The sequence below is a fragment of the Mastigoproctus giganteus genome, chromosome 7 (genome assembly GCF_048544385.1).
Source record: "Mastigoproctus giganteus isolate SK-2022 chromosome 7, ASM4854438v1, whole genome shotgun sequence".
NCBI lineage: Eukaryota > Metazoa > Arthropoda > Arachnida > Uropygi > Thelyphonidae > Mastigoproctus > Mastigoproctus giganteus.
Window position 1 is genome coordinate 111,317,338 of NC_143581.1, and position 21,417 is coordinate 111,338,754.

At 39.3% G+C, this 21,417-nt stretch overlaps 1 protein-coding gene across 2 annotated transcripts in view; it reads left to right on the top strand.

The window, feature by feature from the left end:
- The window catches only part of LOC150083147 (trypsin-3-like), a 77,989-nt gene that overhangs the window by 16,735 nt on the left and 39,837 nt on the right, over positions 1-21,417 (top strand). For both annotated transcript variants that reach the window (XM_090377074.1, XM_090377073.1), the window contains exon 2: positions 17,100-17,199. In XM_090377074.1, coding sequence (XP_090233200.1) covers positions 17,182-17,199 — 18 coding nt within the window. In that variant the 5' untranslated portion in view covers positions 17,100-17,181. The remainder of the gene's footprint in view (positions 1-17,099; positions 17,200-21,417) is intronic.

The window sequence follows — 21,417 nt, forward strand, 5'->3', positions numbered from 1 at the left end:
TCCTGTTCCTCGGACCAAAAGGGTAGGGGCATGGAATTGGCACGGTTGATCCTTTGCAGACGAGCCCACTAGTCGATTGATCCTGGCCAGGCTTTCCAGGACGAAGCAGGGGCCAATGTGTTGTGTTGAAGCCGGACCCTTCAACCACTAGGCACCCCCTTTCCGAGTTGAGTCAGAGAGCGCATGGCAAACACGCCGGATTCCTTTGATAGCGTGGAACCTAGGCTCTGGATCCCAGTGATGATAATCTGGATAACCAGCAGTGTCGCTGGGAGTTCCCCTCACCACGTACAGGTGCCCATGTCGAGGAGCAAAGCGGGTAGAACTGAGCGATTACCCCTTTTCTATGTTACTTATATTGACCTTCACTTATATTAACTTCAGAGAATGTCTTCGTTGAAGTGATAGTACAGTATATTGAAACATAACTTCAAAATTATTTTACCAATTTACTTAATTAAGGTTTTTCCTCACATATCACGCTTGAGCTTCGTTTGTGATTCTAAATTTGTTTCTAAACTACTGGTTTCACCAGACGTGATGAGAACTCCTATATTGTGATTTTCGCAAGTGTGATAAATTTCGTATAAATTTTGTTACACAGACTTGGTATTGTTACTATGTTCTGGTTGTTAAATATGTTATCACTTTCTTTATTCCCATCCCAGTTATCCGTTACGGCCTTTTGGTTTCGTCCTTGTCAGCGAGAGTAACGTGATGACGATGAATTTTAGAGAAATAATTGTCTGGGAATTGTTTACTGAAAAGGAAACAATTGCGTGGTTGGTACTGCAATTTGCAAGCCAGTCTTCTGTACACACCCGACAGATTTACTAGTTTTAAAGCAAGTTGTTGTTGTTGTTGTTGTTTGGTTTTTAGGAGCATTAGCAACTAAGGCCATATTGCTCCAGGATATGCGGTGGTCATTCCTTAACCTTTCCGCATCCTCCGTATTTGGTGGTGACGGGCTCGAACCCCGGTCTAATCAAGAAGCGTGTGCTACGCACTGCTGCTCCTTCCCACCTGGCTACGGAGGCGCCTTTAAAGCAAGTATTGAAAATACAGCAGTTTCTACGAGAGTACAAAGGTACCCGTATTCGGTGAAATTCGAAATCAAGTACATCATCGATGATATTTTAACAAGTGGAATGTTCTACCGCTTATTTTACACTGTTGAACGAGAGATAACTGACAATACAGATTTTATCAACAAGGCTATTATAAATAATTGGCTAGCCGTGACCGAGTTCTGAAGTGATATCTTTTCTCTCTGCTTACTTGTTAAAGAGGCCTTGCTGTCACAGCCCCTGAGAAACATATTACGCTTCACAAAATTACTTTTTCATTCACATATGCTGTTTGATCTGGGCCAAGGAAACGTGACAATGGCCTGCTTCTTACCACAGGGTGGGGCTGTTTTATTACCTATTTCTTTCGTTGAGAAATATAGATGGCTGGTGAATGGAAGAAAAAAAACTGTGTTGTAATATCGCAGAGGAGCTTCCTGAATGATTAATCTCAAATTACATTTTTTTTCTAATTCACACTTAGTGTAAGACGATTGCAAAGACCTCTTCATCTATTAGCATTAGCGGAATGCAATGTCAATGACCCTTGTCATCTACAGTCGGTTACGTAATCCATTAATCCTATACAAAAAAATAATAATAATAAAATAAAATAACAGGCACATGCAATATTTGTGTAATGGTTAAGAAAACTGAACTTTTGTTTTACTTGTCTAAAGTGCGTTGAAAGTGACAAAAAACACAACAGAACGTCAATAATTCAAATTCCATAAAGGTAACTTAAGCATGACTGTAGCCGAGAGCACACAGTAAAATTACAGATGCATTCATCCTATTGTATTCAACGTTATACCATAATATGCGGGAATATTGTTGTAATATTTATTCAACTTATTTATCTTACTCAGACAGATCTGGAATACCCAGCTCTGTCTGAGTAAAGAGTTATCATTCTGTGTCTTGTGCTGTATATCTTGGATTGCGCTAATGGAGTCCATTAAATACTACCCAGTGCAATATGGTTTCTGAGAGCTTAAAATTTAGGGCTATGTCGATAGCACAGAGTTCTGCAGTATATACTGTAGCTGCTCTATTCAGTAGGGAGTTTCGTGGCTGTAGTGATATTAGGAAATAGTGAAGCTGCACCGAGATCTGTTAGTTTTGCAATCACGTTTCAGTTTTCTTAATTTTCAAAGTTTTTATTAAAATAGGATCAACTTGTTTATCAATTAAAGTATATATATTATTGTATTTTACAAATCAAAGTATTTTCTGTTATGTATAAAAAACAAAAATCTTAAATAACATTTAAGAGGTTTTTAGATCACTTGAGAATATTTCAAAAAGGCGTATAAGACTCCTGAATGTGGTACAACATTATTGAAGATTCCTGAACGTTGTAGATGGTTAAAAAATATTCTATAATGTGGAAATATTGTTTCAACATTATAGAAGACTGTATTTGATTGTAAAGTATATGATTATATCAATGAATATGAGTCTAGCATTTTTATTAAAATATTTTCTATAAAAATAGAAAAACTTAAATAACATTTAAGAAATTTCTGCGATATTTGAGAATATTCCATAAAGGTGCAGAGTGTGGTAAAACATTGCAGGCGATTCCTGGACATTATAGCTGATTTTAGAATATTCTAGAAAATGGGAGTATTGTTTTAATACAGTTGTTGTTGTAGTAATAAGGTTTTAGGAGCATCAGCGACTAGGGCCATATTGTCTGTAAATTGCGTCTGTTCTGAGGTCTATTTTCTGTTTGCTAGATGAAAAACCCGAGTTTCGGGAGTAAAAACAAAACCAAGCTGCCATCGACTCAGACCGACTAATTCAGCACGTAGAGGTCCATAAAATTTCTGCCGTCATCGATGGGATTCAAATTCAGGTCTTTCCCACCCGGTGTAGGGAGTAAGGCGATCCTACCAACTGTGCTACCCAATGAGGACACAATATTAAAGTAGACTATCATATGATTCTAGAGCGTTTTGCAATAATATAAATTGAGGAGTACGAGCTGTAACTTATAAAATCGAACACCTTTCTTTCAGAAAGATTGTTTTTAACAAGCTTTGTGTATTCCTTTATAAACATGGCAAGAGATAAGGTACTGAATGTTGAAAAAAGATGTGCTATTATAACTCTGTATAAAGAAAGTTATTCCATGAGAAGTAGTGGCAAAAAGCTAGGTATTTCATTAAATGAATACAATCTACCATTCGGCGATTCAAGGAGATTTTAACAGAAAACCACGATTAGGACGACAGAGCTTTACAATGGAAGAAGATAAGATCATAACACTGATTTCTAAACGCAATCGACCAATTAGTGCACCTGAAATGCGAGCTGAGTTCGTTAGGAACAGAGAAACTCCTGTTAGACACAGGAGTTTCTCTGTTCTTAACGAACTCAGCTCAAATGTAAAACTTCGTTTTAAGCAAACTTAAGTATAGCTGTAAAATCGAAAGATACAGTTGGTCTAGGCTAAGAGTCATCAACATTGGACTACTGAAGAGTGCAAAAACGTACTGTGGGCGCATATTCAAATTTAAAATTTCTGGATCCAAGCGTAGAGTTTACATGAGACGATCAACTGAAACAAAAATGTTGCCACATTGTTGAGTGCTTACAGTCAAGCACGGTGGTGGTTCCATCATAAGCTGGGGTTGCTTCTTTTTTCCTGGAGTGGGTAATATTATCAGAATTGAAAGAATTTTAAGAAAAGAAGGCTATATAAACATTCTTGAACATAATGAAATACCCTTTGGACTTCGACTTTATGGAAGGAATTTTCTATTACAACAAGACCCGAAGCATAACTTTACGCTGCAGGGATTTTCTAGCAACTAAACGACAGAAAGAATATTGAAAATTATGGTATGGACAACCCAATTGCCTGCCTTAAACCCAACGGAGCTTTAACGGGATCATCTAGACCGACAAGTCCGTGAAGTATGCTCATCTTCACAAAATTTATGGGAAACTTTGCACACCATCTGCGCGGTACCACAGTGGTTGTCACTGTGGTACCGCGCAGATGGTGTGCAAAGTTTCCCATAAATTTTGGGAAACGGGCGTTTTGCACCCCACACTGGGTGCAAAACGCCCGGGTCGAACCCGTCGATGACGCGAGGAAGTTTAATGGGCTCTTTTCATTCCGTGGCTGAGTTAATCAGTCTCAGGCATAGATAGCAAGGATTTTTTTTTCCAGAAACTGGGTTTTTTTCGTCTAGCAAAACAGGCAAATCGACCAGAGAACACCCGCAATTTACAGACATAATATAATAAATAAACGGGTATATGTAAGAACTTACGGGTGATCCTAATATAATAATTCGAATTTTGAAACCTTACAGACCGATTGGAATAATGTTAGTCCAGACACTATTATTTATAATAGTATCTGGACTAACATTAAAAATATTAATCGCAGAATGGCACGTCTGTGTAAGGCAGTGATAAAATCTCGCAAAGAATATTTGGATGACTAATCAGTATAATTGTTAATATTAATAATTTCAATATTTTTTCTAAATTTTTCAATGTTTAATAAAAATAAATGTCCGTGACAAAAATAAATGTTTGTAGCGTATTTTTTTTTTTTAGAATAAATCTTACACTGGCATAGCTAATTTCATATTAAAAAAAAAGTAATAAAAACTGTTGTCATACGCTGTGATTTCAAAACTTTTAGGCATCGGGAGTGTATACTATGCGTGGTGGGTCCTGAATGTGGTATTAATTTGCAATATGTTTTGTTTGGATAGGGTGAGTTTTCCCCACGCCGAGAATGAAAGGTCACACTACAGTATGTGATACGCCCAAGGCGGATTTGTACTAGAGGCAGGAGTTGTCTTACCAAAGTTAAGCTGCCTGTCAGTGTCAGTGGGCTAAGGGATATCCCTTTTGATGCGCTTATAGACGATTGAGTTCTATGAAGGTTTTCCCATTTGGGGAGAAATGTCCATTCCAAGAGGTGGGTGGTTTGGTTGCCCTTGGAGTTTTTCTGCATTGTTTAACAAAAGCATTTGTTTGCATTGATGCGTGGAGATTTCATTTGGACGTGACTAGCATTAGCATTAGCATTAGTAGAGGCATATGATGCAAGAAAGCAAGCTTATGCAGCATCAGCCAAAAAAAAAAACAAAAAAAAACCCTTCCACTTCACCCCTCCGTTCGTTCGAAATACCTGTCCAGCTGAGCTTTAAATTTATTTAGGCTATCAACTTCCACAACAAGGGATGGAAGTCTGTTCCACCAACCAACTACCCGCTGGCTAAAAGCAAATTTCCGCATATCTATCCTACATCTGTCTTTCCTCAATTTGAATTTATGCCCTCTCAGGTGATTATTCTGAGCAAGAGGCAGTATCCCATCAGCATTCAGCATGCTCAAACCATTCAAAGCTTTGTACACCTCTATCAGATCACCTCGCCGGTGCCTAGTCTCCAGACACTGTAATTTGCAAAACTTAAGCCTTTCTTCATAAGAGAAACCCTTCGTTCCGTTCACTAACCTTGTTGCCCTTCTCTGTACTCGTTCCAGCAGCTCTACATCCTTCTTGAAATGAGGCCTCCAGACCTATATACAGTACTCAAGGTGCGGCCTGACCATTGCCTTATACAAGGGAATAATCACCTCCCTATCCCCTGATAGAAAAATTCCTGTATATCATTGATAAGACACCATGAGCTACTCTTGCAGCCCGTCTGCACTGCTCAGAGAACTTCATATCTGCCTGCACAATTACCCCCAGGTCCTTCTCATTCTCTACCACTGTCACTGTAGTAACACCGAGTTGATACGTTGCTCTGGGGTTGCTGTTTCCCATATGTAGTACTTTACATTTGTCAATGTTAAACTTCATTTGCCACCTCTCAGCCCATCTGCTCAACCTTTCCAGATTCTGTTGCAACAGCATAGCGTCAGTAGCGTCCATAACAACCCTGCCAACCTTTGTATCGTCTACAAACTTGGACATTAAGCTTGATATACCATCATCAATATTATTTATAAATACAGAAAACAACAATGGACTCAACACTGAACCCTAAGGGACTCCACTAATAACATTAGTCCACGATGAGCAGTGTCCATTAATTACCACACTCTGTCTTCTGCCACTCAACAATCCCTTTATCCATAGCAAAAATTTGCCACCAATGCCACACTGCTCCAATTTGTGCAGCAGTCTTCCATGTGCAACAGTATCAAAAGCCTTTCTAAGACCCAAATATATAATATCAAAGTTATTCCCTGCATCCATTTTTTTTGTGACTACATCATAGTATCCAATCAAATTGGTCAGGCAAGACCTTCCCTTAACAAAACCATGCTGTGTCTGAGCTATAACTGAATTCTTGTCAAGATGATCCTGCAGTGCTTCTTTAACCAGTGCTTCCATTAATTTCCCTGGAACAGAAGTTAAACTCACAGGTCTATAATTACTTGTGTCAGTCTTTGTTCCTCCTTTGTGAATTGGAGTTACATTTGCACATCTCCAGTTTGTGGGTACCTCCCCTGAGTCCAAGGAAGCTCTCATAATTATGGCTAACGGATTGCTTACTTCCTTTGCTGCCTCCTTTAATATAACTGGATAGATCCCATCCACCCCAGGTGCCTTTCTTGTATTTATCTTCAACAATACCCACTAGTTTGATTCATGGTACAATTGCATGCAGCGGTGTGTAACGGTCGGCTCCTAATGTTGTGCTAAATAGTACTTCTTAAAATGTTTAGCTTCTTAAGACAAGTAATCCGGAGTGCTTTAATATATTCAAGGAAGGTAAGTTTTTGGTTAAATACCAAACCAAGAAAGCGGACACTAGGACTTTGATTTTCCTGTATTCGTTCCGGGTCTGAATGTACCAACGTTTCTTACAGAAGTGTATACCAAACGGTCCGCTCTTCATGGATAAAATTGCAAGATAGGTAGTTGTGAACTCTAACTTCGAATGAGTGGTGATATAGGAAGTTTCAGATAAACTGTGAGAGATAACCGAATAATAGGTTTCGCATATACTATGTAAAAAGCCATGTAAAAGGCTTTTTTTTATGTCAAAAGAGGATGGAGGAAACAAGAATTTCTTGAATAAAGTCGACACGGATTTTTATTTCTGTCGTAATCAGCACGCCTTCATGGCACTAGTAGACTGACTAGGTCATTCTAAACTGGAAACCAGGTTAGCCGGGCATTGATAACTTTTTCCATGACCTCGCTAATACAGCTCGTGAGTGCAACAAGTCGATACTGTTTCAAAGGATCTTTTCGTGATTTCGGAAATGCCAAAATATGAACATGACGCCATTTGTCCGGGAAGGCGCTTTCTTTAAATATTCTGCTGTAGAGAAGTAACAGTGTCTTAAGGGCTGGTTCAGTAAGTTGTGCTTTAATGATGGAATGGTTTGAATCTTTGCTACTATTGAATACACCATGAATTGTCAAACTAATAGAGCAAGCTTATCTGCGAAAAGATCTAAACCTCCCAAGGACTTCCTAATTCATTTCACAAATATACGTGGTCTCAATTCTAATCTCAACGATGTCCATTTCCACTTGCAGTCTGCCAAACCCCATGTACTTTTTCTGACAGAATCTCAGTTATCGGTTGATTCATCTACTGCTCATCTCAGATGCCCAAATTATTCACTTTATGATTCCTTTCGCCTCAAGGTGGTACTTGTGCATATTTCCGTTCTGATATTCCCTGTCAGAGACTTGGCAATTTGGAATCTCCTCTCTTTGATCTTCTCTGGCTTAAAATCTCTCTACCTCATTGTGTCAAATTCATCTGTTGTCTCTACCGTTCTCCCAACTCCACTAATCACTTGGAGCTCTTTGACTTCCTCTCTTTGCAACTTGACTTTCTCCAATCCAACTTTCCTAACAGTGAAGTAACTTTCCTTGGTGATTTTAATGTTCACAACTCCAGCTGGCTTCCGTTTTCTAGTCACACCGACCCAGCAGGTCGAGATGCTGAGGCTTTTGCAATTACTAATGACCTAGCACAGATTGTTCATTTACCTACAAGAATACTGGACAATCCTAATCATACAGCCAATACGCTTGATCTTTTTCTCACAAACAACCCTTCTAAGTACACGGTCGAAGTGAGAGGTCCTTTAGGCACTTCAGATCACAACTTGGTGATTGTCTCTTCTCCAATGGAACCTTTATCTCATGGCTATTCCCAACCACGTGTTGTTTGGCATTACAAGAATGCAAAATGGGATGACCTGCGAGACTTCTTTTCTTCTTTTCCTTGGTCGGATTACTGTTTCAAAACTTCTGATGTCAACGTTTGCTCAGATCGTGTCAGTGAAATTATTCTTGCAGGAATGGAATCCTTTATCCCACACTCCACTTTAAAATCTCGTCCTTTATCTAAACCTTGGTTTTCCAATAAATGTGCTAAGGCTGTCCAAGAGAAGAATGATGCATATCGTAATTGGCTTGTTTCTAATTCTTCAGTTTCATTTTCTGCCTACACGAAAGCTCGTAACAGTTGTAAAGCAGTTATTAACCAGTCCAAACTAGAGTTTGAAAAGGCTAAGAGTAGAAAACTTGCTTCTTGCCCTAATGGTAGCCGAGCATTCTGGTCTCTTGCCAAAGCTATTGGCCGCAACTTTTGCCCATCTTTACTCCCACCTCTGTCCAAACCAGATGGTTCTGTTGCCACTTCAGCCAAGGATAAAGCTGACCTTCTAGCATCCCATTTTTCTTCCAGCTCATGTATTAATGATCTGGTAAAACACCTCCCACCATTCCCAACACGCTCCATTCAATGCCTCCTGTGGTCTTCCGTCAAAAGGATATCAGAAGGATTTTGATGAATCTTGATGCTAAGAAAGCTCCAGGTCCTGATGGTATTTCTCCACTTGTTCTCAAAACCTGTGCTCCTGAACTTACTCCTATTGTTTGCCGCCTTTTTTCACTTTCTTATTCCAAAGGTGTTTTTCCTTCTGCTTGGAAATTTGCTCATATCCAGCCAGTTCCTAAAAAGGGTGACAAATCCCTCCCATCCAATTATCGTCCCATTGCAATTACTTCTACTCTTTCTAAAGTAATGGAGAAATCAATTAACCGCCAACTCTTAAACTACCTAGAAACCTTCCGTCTGATCAACGATCACCAGTATGGATTCCGTCAGTGTTGATCCACTGGAGATATTCTGGCTTATGTTACCCATTTATGGACTAATTCAATGGAAAGGTTCGGTGAAACACAAGTAGTTGCTCTTGACATCTCAAAGGCTTTCGATCGTGTTTGGCATCAAGGTCTTCTAAACAAGCTTCCATCTTATGGTTTGCCAACTGTTTTTAGTAATTGGTTATCCAGTTTTTTCTCTGATCGCTCACTGAGGGTGATGGTAGATGGCTCTCTGTCTTCTAACTTCTACACTAATGCCGGTGTCCCCCAAGGTTCAGTTCTTTCCCCCACTCTTTTCCTCTTGTATATCAATGACCTTCTTCTATTGACTGGAAATCCTATCCATAGTTTTGCCGATGATAGCACATTGCATTCAACTTTCCATTTTGAGAAAGCTTGTCCTGCTCAATCAGCTTCAACTTATCGAAAATCTGCTACCAATTCCTTAAATGCGATCTTCAGGTAATTCTCCAGTGGGGCAAAGACAACTTAATTGATTTCAACCCTTCTAAAACTCAGTCTTGTCTTATATCTCGCAAAAATGATTCTTCTACTCCTATGCTTATCTTTAGTGACACTCCGATTTCTAGGCAAAATGATATATCTCTTTTGGGGATTACCCTGACTTCTAATCTCTCTTGGCACAAGCACATTACAAATATTGCTTCCTCTGCATCTAAAAAACTTGGTTTTCTCTTTCGCTCTAGGCGTTACTTTTCTTCCAAACAGCTGCTCACTCTGTATAAATCGCAAATCCGCCCTGCCATGGAATATTGTTCCCACATCTGGGGTGGTGCCCCCAAAACCTCTCTCAGGCTTCTTGATTCCATTCAGAAGAGGACAGTTAGGTTAATTAATGATTCATCTCTAACAGAGTCTCTCCACTCGCTTTCTCATAGACGTACTGTTTCTGCTGCATGCCTCTTCTACAGATACTTCCATGGGCACTGTTCTTCTGAATTGGCTTCTATAATTCCTGCTCTCTCTTTCAAAACAGTCCGAACACGTGCCGCCACCAGCCAACATCCATTTACTGTCCAACTTCAAACCCACAGAACCAACTTTTCATCTTCCTCATTTATTCATTCAACTGCCGTTTTCTGGAACAACCTTCCTTCATACGTATTTCCTGAAAATTACAATTTACAGAAGTTCAAGTCCAATGTCAACAAATATCTTCTTTCGTCTTCTTAACCTCAAACCCAAGCACGGTACTAAGTACTATAGGTCCTAATACCTCTCGTGTTTGGTGTTCAGATAAAAAAAAAAAAAAAAAAAAAAATCTTATCCTGCTGCTATTGTTATTTGTTATTTGGTTTTCAGGAGCATTAGCAACTAAGGCCATATTGCTTCGGGATATGCGGTGGTTATTCCCTGACCTTTCCGCATCCTCCGTATTTGGTGGTGACGGGCTCGAACCCCGGTCTAATCAAGAAGCGTGTGCTACGCACTGCTGCTCCTTCCCACCTGGCTACGGAGGCGCCTTATCCTGCTGCGTTGAGTTTGGTGGATCCTAGAACATGGTGCAATTCTGACATTGTGAAAGGGAGGTTGCATGCAGCAGAGATTCTGATTAAAAGTTGATGAATGATTTTCAACTTGTGCTTTTTGTGCCTGAAAATGGGAGAGTAAGATGTAGTTGAAATTTCCAAAAAAGATTTACCCAAAGTATTTTCTATCTCCTCTTGTTTTGTAACGGCATAACCATTGACAGTGAGTATGATGAGGCTGATACAGGGTTGTTTTTAGTATACTCGTTATATTTTTGCCCATATCTATTTTCCTTTTTGTGGATCCTGTAATTTTGGAAGCGATTCTCCTCCATGCTTCCCTTTTGCAGGAATGCCTAATATATCTTGCTTTTTTCCGAGCCTGTTTGATGCGAATGCTGTTTAACTGTTTAATTTAATGTGTTAAAGGTTATGTGGACCCTGCCCCCCCTTTGCCGCTGATTCATCTGTGGTGAGACAAAATACCCATTTCTAGGGATCAGCTGACGTGCTAGGCCAGTGAGAGTAACATTATCCCATCCCGGAGAAAAATCCAAGGTCAGGAAATTGTCTACTCCGAAGGGTTACGTCAGCAGTCAGTCAAAGTCAGTCAAGGTTTTAGACATGTAAACATATGTATTGTATCTATAAATTTCGTGCGTTCTCTCGTCGATTTGCCTGCTTTGCTGGATGTATGTGTTAGTAATGCAATCGTTTCTTCAAGATATCGAAATTGGGATAAAAGTCATGTTTAGTAGACACACTGGTCAGAAGTCCGCTTGAGGCGCTGAAAGAGAAACTGTCCTGTTTGGTTAGTTATTGCTGTTGTCTTGTCTGGATTGGTTGTATACTTTACGTTGTCTGCACAACGGTACCGTCCTCCCCACACAGGGTGAAAAAGGCCCGGGTTCGAATCCCGTCGATGACGCGAAGAACTTTTATGGGCTTTTTTCACTCCGTGGCGGAGTTAGGCGGTCTTAGGCGTAGATAGCAAGTATGCCCCCCCCGGAACCCGGGTTTTTCGTCCAGCAAAGCAGGCAAATCGACCAGAGAACATTGGCAATTTACAGACACAATATTCATGAGCAGTTGAAAGTTACTTTCCAGTTAACCCTAATGTAATAGTTTAGTTTTTTTTATTTTGTACACTCTATATTGGTTGTTTATCACCGTTCGTTTAAATAATTTATCTGCGTATGAAACAACTACTGTTTCTAGTAGTTGCGGTAGCTGGTATATGGCAGAACCGTTCTTCTCCAGCTCCAGACGTACGCTGAGATCAGTATACATTGGCAGCAAAATGTAAGGTAGCCCCATGTTTCCAGGATCCCACATGAACAGTCGGGATGTTTATCAAGCCCATGGAACAGACCTTTGTGTTGAAGCTTCCATATCCTGTTAGGAAAGACGTGGCACGAAGTGCAGAAGTATACGAGTACAATTGATTTTTTGTGCGTTTTAACTTCTGTTAGGACGTGAGCGCGTGGCCCTTCGTGTTCGGGGTGAATGCCATGTAGTCTGCCATATGTCAAGGAGAATTTACCTTAGGTGAGCCCTCTCTTGTTTGGGCGGTGTAGCTGGGCTCCCTTCAATTCCAAGTTTGTTGTCTCTGATTCCCTTTCGATACTGATACTTCAGGTGATGGAATACAATTTCTAAACTAATAGGCATTTTCCCTGTGAAGACCCGTAGGCCAACATCCTGCAGGCCTGATAATGAGTAGGAGCATTGATCTGTGCGCTTGTTGTAACTGTTTGAATACAGCCTGTTTGGTAGTCGTACACTCTCAAGCCCCACTACGTAGGTGACTATGGACAGGAAGATTGTCTTATAGTAAAGTTCACAGTGCGGGATTCCAGTCCATATTCTTTTTTGTAAGTGCTACTACTCATAATCTTGCTGTATCATTTTTGACTTTTTATGTATCACATAACTGGAATAAAGGACAGCTTTTGTTGAAGATCACTCCGAGATACTTGGATTCAGACACTGATTTGATGGGCTGATCATTGTGTTTTAGGATTGATGGTCTGTGGGGATCCAGTCTTCCTTTCAGCAGCATTTTTAGGTGTGTCAAGTTTAAAACCCTTTCCATGATACTTTGCCATCAAAGGGTGTCACAGTCCCCTTTGAAGTACATGAGCAGACCTAGGAGATATTTCTATGAGTTATTTTCTGCAATGTGTAGCATGACCCACATTGTATCTTCAACTGATTTTTGCTTAGTGAAGCTGTATTGGTGAGAGGAACCCTAGAATTTTCCCCTGATATGTCTGGATAAAGTATTTGGCAAAATGGTTTTCTAAAATCTTGCCAAGCACTGGCTTAAAAGGGTTTTGCAACATGATCCTTAGAAGGACCATCTTCCAAATAGTTGGAGAGAGAGAGACCATTTATTTGAGGCAGGAGTAGAACGGATAAACCAGTAATTGTGGAGCTAGCTACCTTCCACGTCTTCTTCATTACCTCTACCTCAATCCCATCAATGTCTGAGCACTTTCCTGATTTTCAACCCTTGATGGCTCCCTCGGTCTCCAGTAGCTGTAATATATCAGGTTTTGATTGATTGATTGATTGGTTTCCAATTTCTGGCGTAAAAGCAACTGAGGCTATAGTGCGCCACAGAAATTCATAAAAGAGATAAAAAGGATTTTTAGTAACCTTTCGAAAAATTTATTGCGTCAAAATACTGCGTCATTTTTTCCATTAATTTTTTTCCCCTAAAATTGTTAATTATGCTAGTCCCTTGGGAACAGTTTTTTTATTTTTATTTTTTTTCTGCTAGTCCCTTAGGGGGAAGGATTCGCTGGTCTCCAGTTTATTAGAGATGGGATTTTAAACTGCTTTGTACCCAGATTTGGGCTTTCTGGGTACGGGAACTGCTGGCATCCATTGCTATTACAATTTTTACAGTGGATGCGGGATTCATTGTGGTATTCACCACCGTACGTGATTATAGGAGACTATTGCACCCATAGGACTTGCGCTTATTCCTATGGGTGCTGGAAATATTACATTTAGTTTAGCACGTGTATAGTTGGGCCCGCCTCCTCGTGGCGTGGACAGGTACTGGGAAGCAGCCTTCCTGGTGGTCGCTGCTTCCTGATGTAGCCCAGTGGTCAAGAGCAAGAGTGCTAGTACGCGTTCCTTGAGTGGACCGGGGTTCAAGCCCGTGACTACTAAATACGATAAATATTTGTATTGACGATTTATTGTAAACTCTACTGACTTGGTTGTCGTGCCGGAGTATAAACAGAATTTTTTTTTTCCTGGTAGCAAAGCGGCTAGAAGCAGCTAAACAACACACACACACACACACACACACACACACACTACGCAAACGTAACACTACACTCATTTCTGTCCACTGTGCAGAGTCTTGTATATCATCACAGAGAACCATGGCGAAGATGAAATAACGTTTAGGGGCCGCCTTGCGTATTTTAATTATATTTATTATATATTTAATTATATATATAGTATTGCATCTCGTTCCATCTTCTTTATACCAGCAATTTCATCAGGAGTGCTCTTGTTCATGTTATGAGAAATAATATGCACATCACTGCTGATGGCCTTCGTAGTCAATAGTAAGTATCTAAACGAGTCTTTCCTAGAGATGCTAGTTACAGTACTCAGAAACTTTTAGAAAGTATTCACCATACAGCTAAGCAGCATAAAATGTTTCGGGGGAAAAAACAAAAATCCCTGACTTGAAGCTTTTCCGTAGAAAGAATAAATAACTCGTGGTTACCTGTTACCCTTGAACCTTTTATGGTGCTGCACAAGGTCAACATTACGTGATTTCAGCAATAGCATTGTTGAGAAGTAACTATTACAAGAACAAGAAATTTCGCCTCTACACAATCTCCTATAATCACAGGAGATTGTGCAGAACAATTCTAACACCTTAATTCCTTTTCTTACGTGATTTTTAATTTTTACCTACGGGCAAAGAAAGATTTTCTTTCTCCGTCACGTAAGAAGAATTATTCTCTTATATGTAACTTTTGTATTAATTACCTTGAATTAATAATCAACTGATGTTACTAATATATTAAGTCTCGTTAGCCGACGGTTTGCATATTCTCATCAACCATTACTGTTAATGGCTCAATAATACGCTAGATCCAGTTATCGGCAGTTTACAGTAGTGTAATATAATAATACTGGAAGTTAAATTGGTCATCTGATTTTTTTTAAACATGGTACCCTACCAACAAATTAGTGTATAATACAATATTCTTTGAATAAATTGAAATCTGGAGACAAGTGGGCAAGATTATTATTATTATGGTGTAACGGCACCTAAGCTGTCGCTCATATCTATAAGTATATATTTGGTCTGCAGACGTGGGTATTCATGGCTGAGCTGCATATTGTGCTGGCTGAAAAACCCACTTAACTCAAGAAGGGAAGAACCTTATTTTCCTTCCTGCAAATGGCTAACTACAGCCTCGACTGAGCAGGACTTTAGAAATTCCTCCAGTCATTCACGGAATCATACTCATACCTCTCCAAACAAGAGGCAAACGCACCCCTGGACCGAGAAATTTCCCGGTTGACCCTCCTACGTCGGTCCCAAGCAGCAACACTCCTGAATTATTCAAAGTTTAAAACAGATCTTAGTTCGAATTTCAACAATGACACCGGGAATTTTTGTTTTTTTCACAACATGGAAAATTTTCAAGCCAGTTTATTACACAACAGTCCAAGGATCTTCAAACACATAGATTTCCTCTAGGTTTGATGAATCTTAAAATCACATAACTTTGTTTTTTAAATTGCACACTGAGTGTACGCCGTTATTTGTTTTGTATATTTTTTTTATTAATACAAAGATTAATACTATACAAAGAGCTAATCTTTGTATTACTTTAAATTCATCCGTTACGTAGCTGAATGATATCAGTAGATTATTACTTAAATATCTAGCAATTGCAGTAGAACACGCGTTTTAATTGACCATGTTTTGTGTAATACGGGATTGTTAAATATGGTAATTAGTATTTTCTTGTCAAAAATAATTAGTAGTAAGCTCTTCGGATTTTACGTATTCGTGGCAGAGTATAAACTGAACATTTACTTATTATATTTCAATCTTGTTTGTTTAACGCCTGGCTACGAACCTTTTGTAATGCAGTGTTGCAGTCCCTGGAATAGAGATTGTATTAGTATTACTGTAGTATCATTATTAATAGCGGCAAATGATGTTAGAAAGCAAGCTTACAGAGCACCGACCAAAAAAAAAAAAAAAAAAGCCTTCCACATCTCCTGTCCATTCCCTCCAATCTTTGGGATGATGTGGAAAGGTCCGTTTTAGCTTAGGATCCTCCACCCAGGAATGTGACGGAATTATGGACAGCGGTATATGGATGGGAATACCTGTGGCGCTTTCGTGAACTAGTGGACTAATGCCTCGCTGTGTCACTGCCCTTATCCGGGAGAAAGGTGAGCCTACCCGTTATTAGGTAGGTATCCCATGATTTCTGTCCACTCAGCGTACATGCACATGTTCTTACTCTTAGATACCCTAACACAGCCCATGTATATATTTGTTCCATGATGACCCTCAGCTGGGCCTGAAGTCCCAGACACCTTGCGTTCCAGGCTGCTGCACTGTACCAATAATAGCAGTGCAACGTCTCGTCCTGCATGTGCTCCAAAATATGTGTATTTCCAAACAATTTCTGGATCGCCATTGGGCTTGGGGAAGTATTTGACGCTTCTACATCTAGGAGACAACGTAAACATTCAAAGAGACCAGGCGAGTATCGCCTGTTTCTTAATGGAAAAGAAAGAGAGCAGAGTTCAAAGAGCAGAGCAACCACACCAACTGTGCAATTTTCTGTAGAGAGCGATTGAACATTTCAAAACAAAAGTGTAGATATCTTAATTTCATCTGTGCAGTGGACATCTATGTGCGTCTACTACAGAGAAGATTACATCAATTAAATTCTAATTAAAAAAAATAATAATGCGTCACTTATCGTCCTTTTGTCTACTTCTTTCGATTTTGCATTAACAATTCTCTATTTAAATTATAGGTCTATTTGAATTTGAAAGTTGTGCAACTTTTAGTTTAACAATTTATTTCACTACAGCAGAAATTGATAAAATGGTTATTAGTACAACAAAATTGTTTAAATGTAAGTTGCACAATATGGTATATCTGATATTCAAAAGGAATAATTGATCATTAATCCAAAAGTTTCAGATATTGCAGTCTTAATTTTGGACTACAGTATACTTGTAGTGAGTGGCAGACCCTTGCACTCGTTACTTATCAAGTTGGCTGCTATTTGAAATTATGGTTTGTACGATTTTATAATAATCCTATGCTAGATATAAAGTAATATAACGCACAAGATTGTGTTTATATAAGGCCATATGGATACTGCTATATTTATTTCACCTTAGGTTCCGCATAGAATGGTGTACCCCTGTTTTATTGCACTAACAACTTCCTTTTCATTGCTATGGATATCAGGAATTTGTCAGGATGATAATTATGCTGAAGGTAAGAGTCCTTTTCATCATCTTAAAAAAATTTAATCCTTATTTTATGTTATAACTGACAGGACTGCTTTTACATATTTATAGTACTTGTATTGAACACGCGCATTTCCTATGTATCGTTGGGCAAACCAGTTCTGCTACGTAGTACACCAATCTCCCATTGTGGAGGCACTGCTACACGAGTTGCTTTAGTATTGCACTACTCAAAATAAAACGCACTACTTCAATGGAGTAGTATATTGCCCTTTTATTTAAAGAGCTTGCCACTTTAAATAAAACGGGTAACAGCAACACTGGGTGTTGCTGTTAAATAACACTGGGTGGCGGCAAACATTTTGAATAAAGAAAGCAGCAATATACAGCCATCAGACAAAAAAATAGTCACCTGTGTATTTTTTTATTAATAATGTGTAATCCCTCCCTTAGCACGAATCACTAATTAGCTAGATCCCTTAAATACTTTATGTCAATAAAAGTTGAATGATGAATCATGAGCTGAATTGTTTTCAGCCCAAGATTCATTCAAGTTTCGTGGATCCTCTTGTGTGCTTCACTTTCCGTTCAAAATAGTTCAATACGTTCACTATCATAACATAAGTAACATAACGCAATATAACTGGTGATAACTGGATGACAATTTAAATGCTCTACTTATAAATATTCCCTTGTGTCAGTTAAGGAGCGCTGTAAACCGGACAATAGAGGAATATCGAAATCATGAATGTCCTCAAACGCTCAGCTGAAAGTACAACTTGATCATCCAGAAAATTTGTGTAGCCAGACTGATTTATCCTGATTGGTATTTCAATAGTGGACTCACTCCATGCTAATAAAACCATCCCAAAGCTTCACTGGCCCACTACATGTTTGTACGGAACCTTGCGCAGAGTATGGTTAAAATGCCTCATTGATTCTCCTGTTAGCTTGGTAGCCAACATCATTAGAGTAATGGCAAAGATTTGATTCATCAGACCACATCACAGCTTTCCAATCATGAAAAGCGCCGTTTTTGTCTTTCAGCTCATATTAGTTAAGGTTTTTTATGTACAGCTATTAACATCTTCCTTTTTTCGGATACTTCATATATCCATGCTATGCAAGTATTTTGGTAGCGTTCTCTCAGAAATCGTCCGAATTACCTTGTTTAACTGGTTGTAGCACCCTTTTGTCTTGTTTGAAATCCTTTTTTCGTTTCCTAATCCTTTCAATATACATCGCCGAACGTGACCGCTTAGCACAGATTTTCGACCATAGTTCTGCCACTTATTTTCATTTGATTCTGACCACGCCATTCCTTAAAAACTCTTTCTTCTATTCTTTCTGTAACACCAGAAAATTCAGATACTTCTTTAACAGGTTATTCTTTAGAGCAGCCAAATGTCATCACTTCTTTTTGCCATTCACTCACCAGCATCTTTTCTGCATTCCGTCTTTCGTGGTGGCCCTCTTGCTTCCTCAGTCATTGCTTGTATAACTGGTCACCCAAGTATATCAGCTGGTAGACTAGTGACCACAATGTTATAATATTTCATCTTGGAGGTGATGTCTTGCGATCAAGATTGGATTCTACAGATGTCGTGGATTTTGTGCAAAAAAATTTAAAAAATGGCAGATCTTTGATGGCTGGATACCTTAGGGAGACTTTTACAGAGGAACAGCTAAACTCTATGAAATTTCTACCTGTAGATGATCAGGTATATTTTATACACACAAAAATCTTAACTGCTTGCAAGATGTCAATGCATTATAGAAAACGGAAAGCCTATCATGCACTCTGGTGGTCCCCTGTTCTATCTGGTTTAAAACCAAAATCTTTACTTAAGGTACTCTTTACTGATGAGATTCAGTCTCAGCAACGATTCTGGACGTCAGCTAATCTTGCGAGAGGTTGGCACACGGTATCACCCCGCAAACGTCTCTGAAAGGGATCGATATGGCCGTCCAGGTGTTCTCGTCTGGAGAGGTGCACGCTACTGTACTGAGGTAATCCTTCCCCATGTGCGTCTGTTCCGAGGTGCTATTGGCCCCGAGTTCATGTTTAATAATGATAACGCCACATCCCATCGCACTGCAACTGTTGATATGCTTTTGGAAAGTGAGGACATTGTTCGTATGGATTGGCTTGCCCGTTCCCATCGAACACATATGGAACGCTCTGGGAAGACGCCTAGCGGCACGTTCACACCCACCAGAAAATGTCCATCAGCTGAAGATGGCGCTGACAGAGGAATGGACGATGTTACCGCATGAACTTATCAACAACATTGTTCTAAGTATGGACAAACAGTGCAAAGCCTGCATCGACATTAGGGGTGACCATATCTCCTACTGAGGACCACCTCTTCCCTTTCTTCCATCTTTGGCAGTGCTATGTTGCCATTTTTCAATAAAGTCCCTCTGTAGCATTTTGTTTTCGTTGTTGTGTCCGTGTTGTTTCCTTCATCATTTCTGTACCTCACGAGGTTCCTTGGGTATGCTTTTCCCATATCCAGGCCACTCCTATGAAAACCTGACTGCTCCTTAAATTTTGCACACCAATGTAATAGGATCCTTGATGTCATTATACATCAGGATAATGAGTATTGGGTTCATCCCATGCAAGTAGAAATCAAAATGAAAAACTCTGCTTATACTGGTTCTCCTGGTGAACCCCCTTTCTCAATGGAGGAGATTGACTCTGCTATTAGATCAATGCACTCTGGAAAATGCCCGGTTAATGATGGTTTGGAGGTTGATGTGATTAAACGGGTTTGGAAGATTGTTCCTGCTGTTATCTTTGCTTTGTTTAATTCTTGTATTTTGCAGGGCGTTTTTTCTAGGGCATGAAATATTGCTAATTTGAAGGTTTTACTTAAAAGTCCAGAGAAGCCTGAGTCTGATCCGTCCATTTACTCCCTGTTTTGGGCAAGGCACTTGAGAAGGTCACTGCTGGGCGCATTTTGATTGCTTACACTAATAAAGGTCTTTCGCCTCCGGTGCAATATGGATTTACACGTGGCAAGGGTATGGAGGATGCAATTGTTTCTCTTCTAGCGTCACAGGCGGAGACTACAACTAAATATTTGCTTGGCCTCTTTTTGGACTTCAAAGGAGCCTTTGGCACCGTTTGGTAGTAAAGTGCCCTAGAGAGGTTCCGGGTGGCTGAAGTGTCAAGACCAATATACAATCTTTATTCAAGTTATTTGTCGCATCGTTTCATGAACGTCAAGAGTAGCTTTGTACAGGTCTCCAGAAATGTTTCACGAGGATGTCCACAGGGGTATACTGTGGGATATTGTGCCACCTGTGTGGAATATTGGGACCTCTATGTTGGAATCTTTTATTTGACTTGGCTTAACAGAAGATTTGAAGCGATCACCATGATCTCATATGAGTATGACCTTACCATTAAGGCCAATCAAGTACTGCAGGAACTTTCCACTTGGTTCGAAATACATAAACTCCAGTTCACAACGTCTAAAACATCTCAGATGTTGTTGAAGGGTACGTTAGACTGAGGGCGTCTTCCATTGATCAAGCATCGAGGACAATCTATTAAGTATAATTCTACAACTAAGTATTTAAGCATCTATCTTGATGACACCTTAAGTTTTTTGCATCATGTAAGGCAGTGGTCTCAAACTCAAATTGCATTCGGGCCGAATGCACGATCTGAAAGCAGCTGACAGGCCGGATTTTTTTTTTTAACAAAATGAGAGTGAATATATATATATTGCACCGTACTTACCCCTAATTGTATGGATACCACCCCTTTATAACCTAGTATTAAGCGTGAGTGGTGTGTTGCATGTAAGTTTATAATAAGTTTGGAAATTTTACTTTTAAAATTTAATTTGCCTCGAAAATGAGTTAATTGAAAATTTATTTCAATAATGTTCAGTTGTATTTTGTACAATGTTTTTCTCTATACTTACTTTTTATTTCTCAAGCGTATATTTTTCTCCTCTCCCTGACTAAAATTATGAGACTCTTTCTTTCGGTTAAATTTTCTTTTCAATTTTCTTTAGATGCCCAATCACTTACTAAATATTTATCAAAACATATATAAACAATAATAATAATAACGCAAAGGAAGAAATTCAAATTTATATCTATTTTCTATCTGAAATCTAAAGATTGGTACCTGCAAGAAATTTCTGTTGGTTACACTTTGTAATTCAAACGTATTGACAGCTAAATATTAAATTTTCAGACTGACATTTATTTCAAATCATTCTAA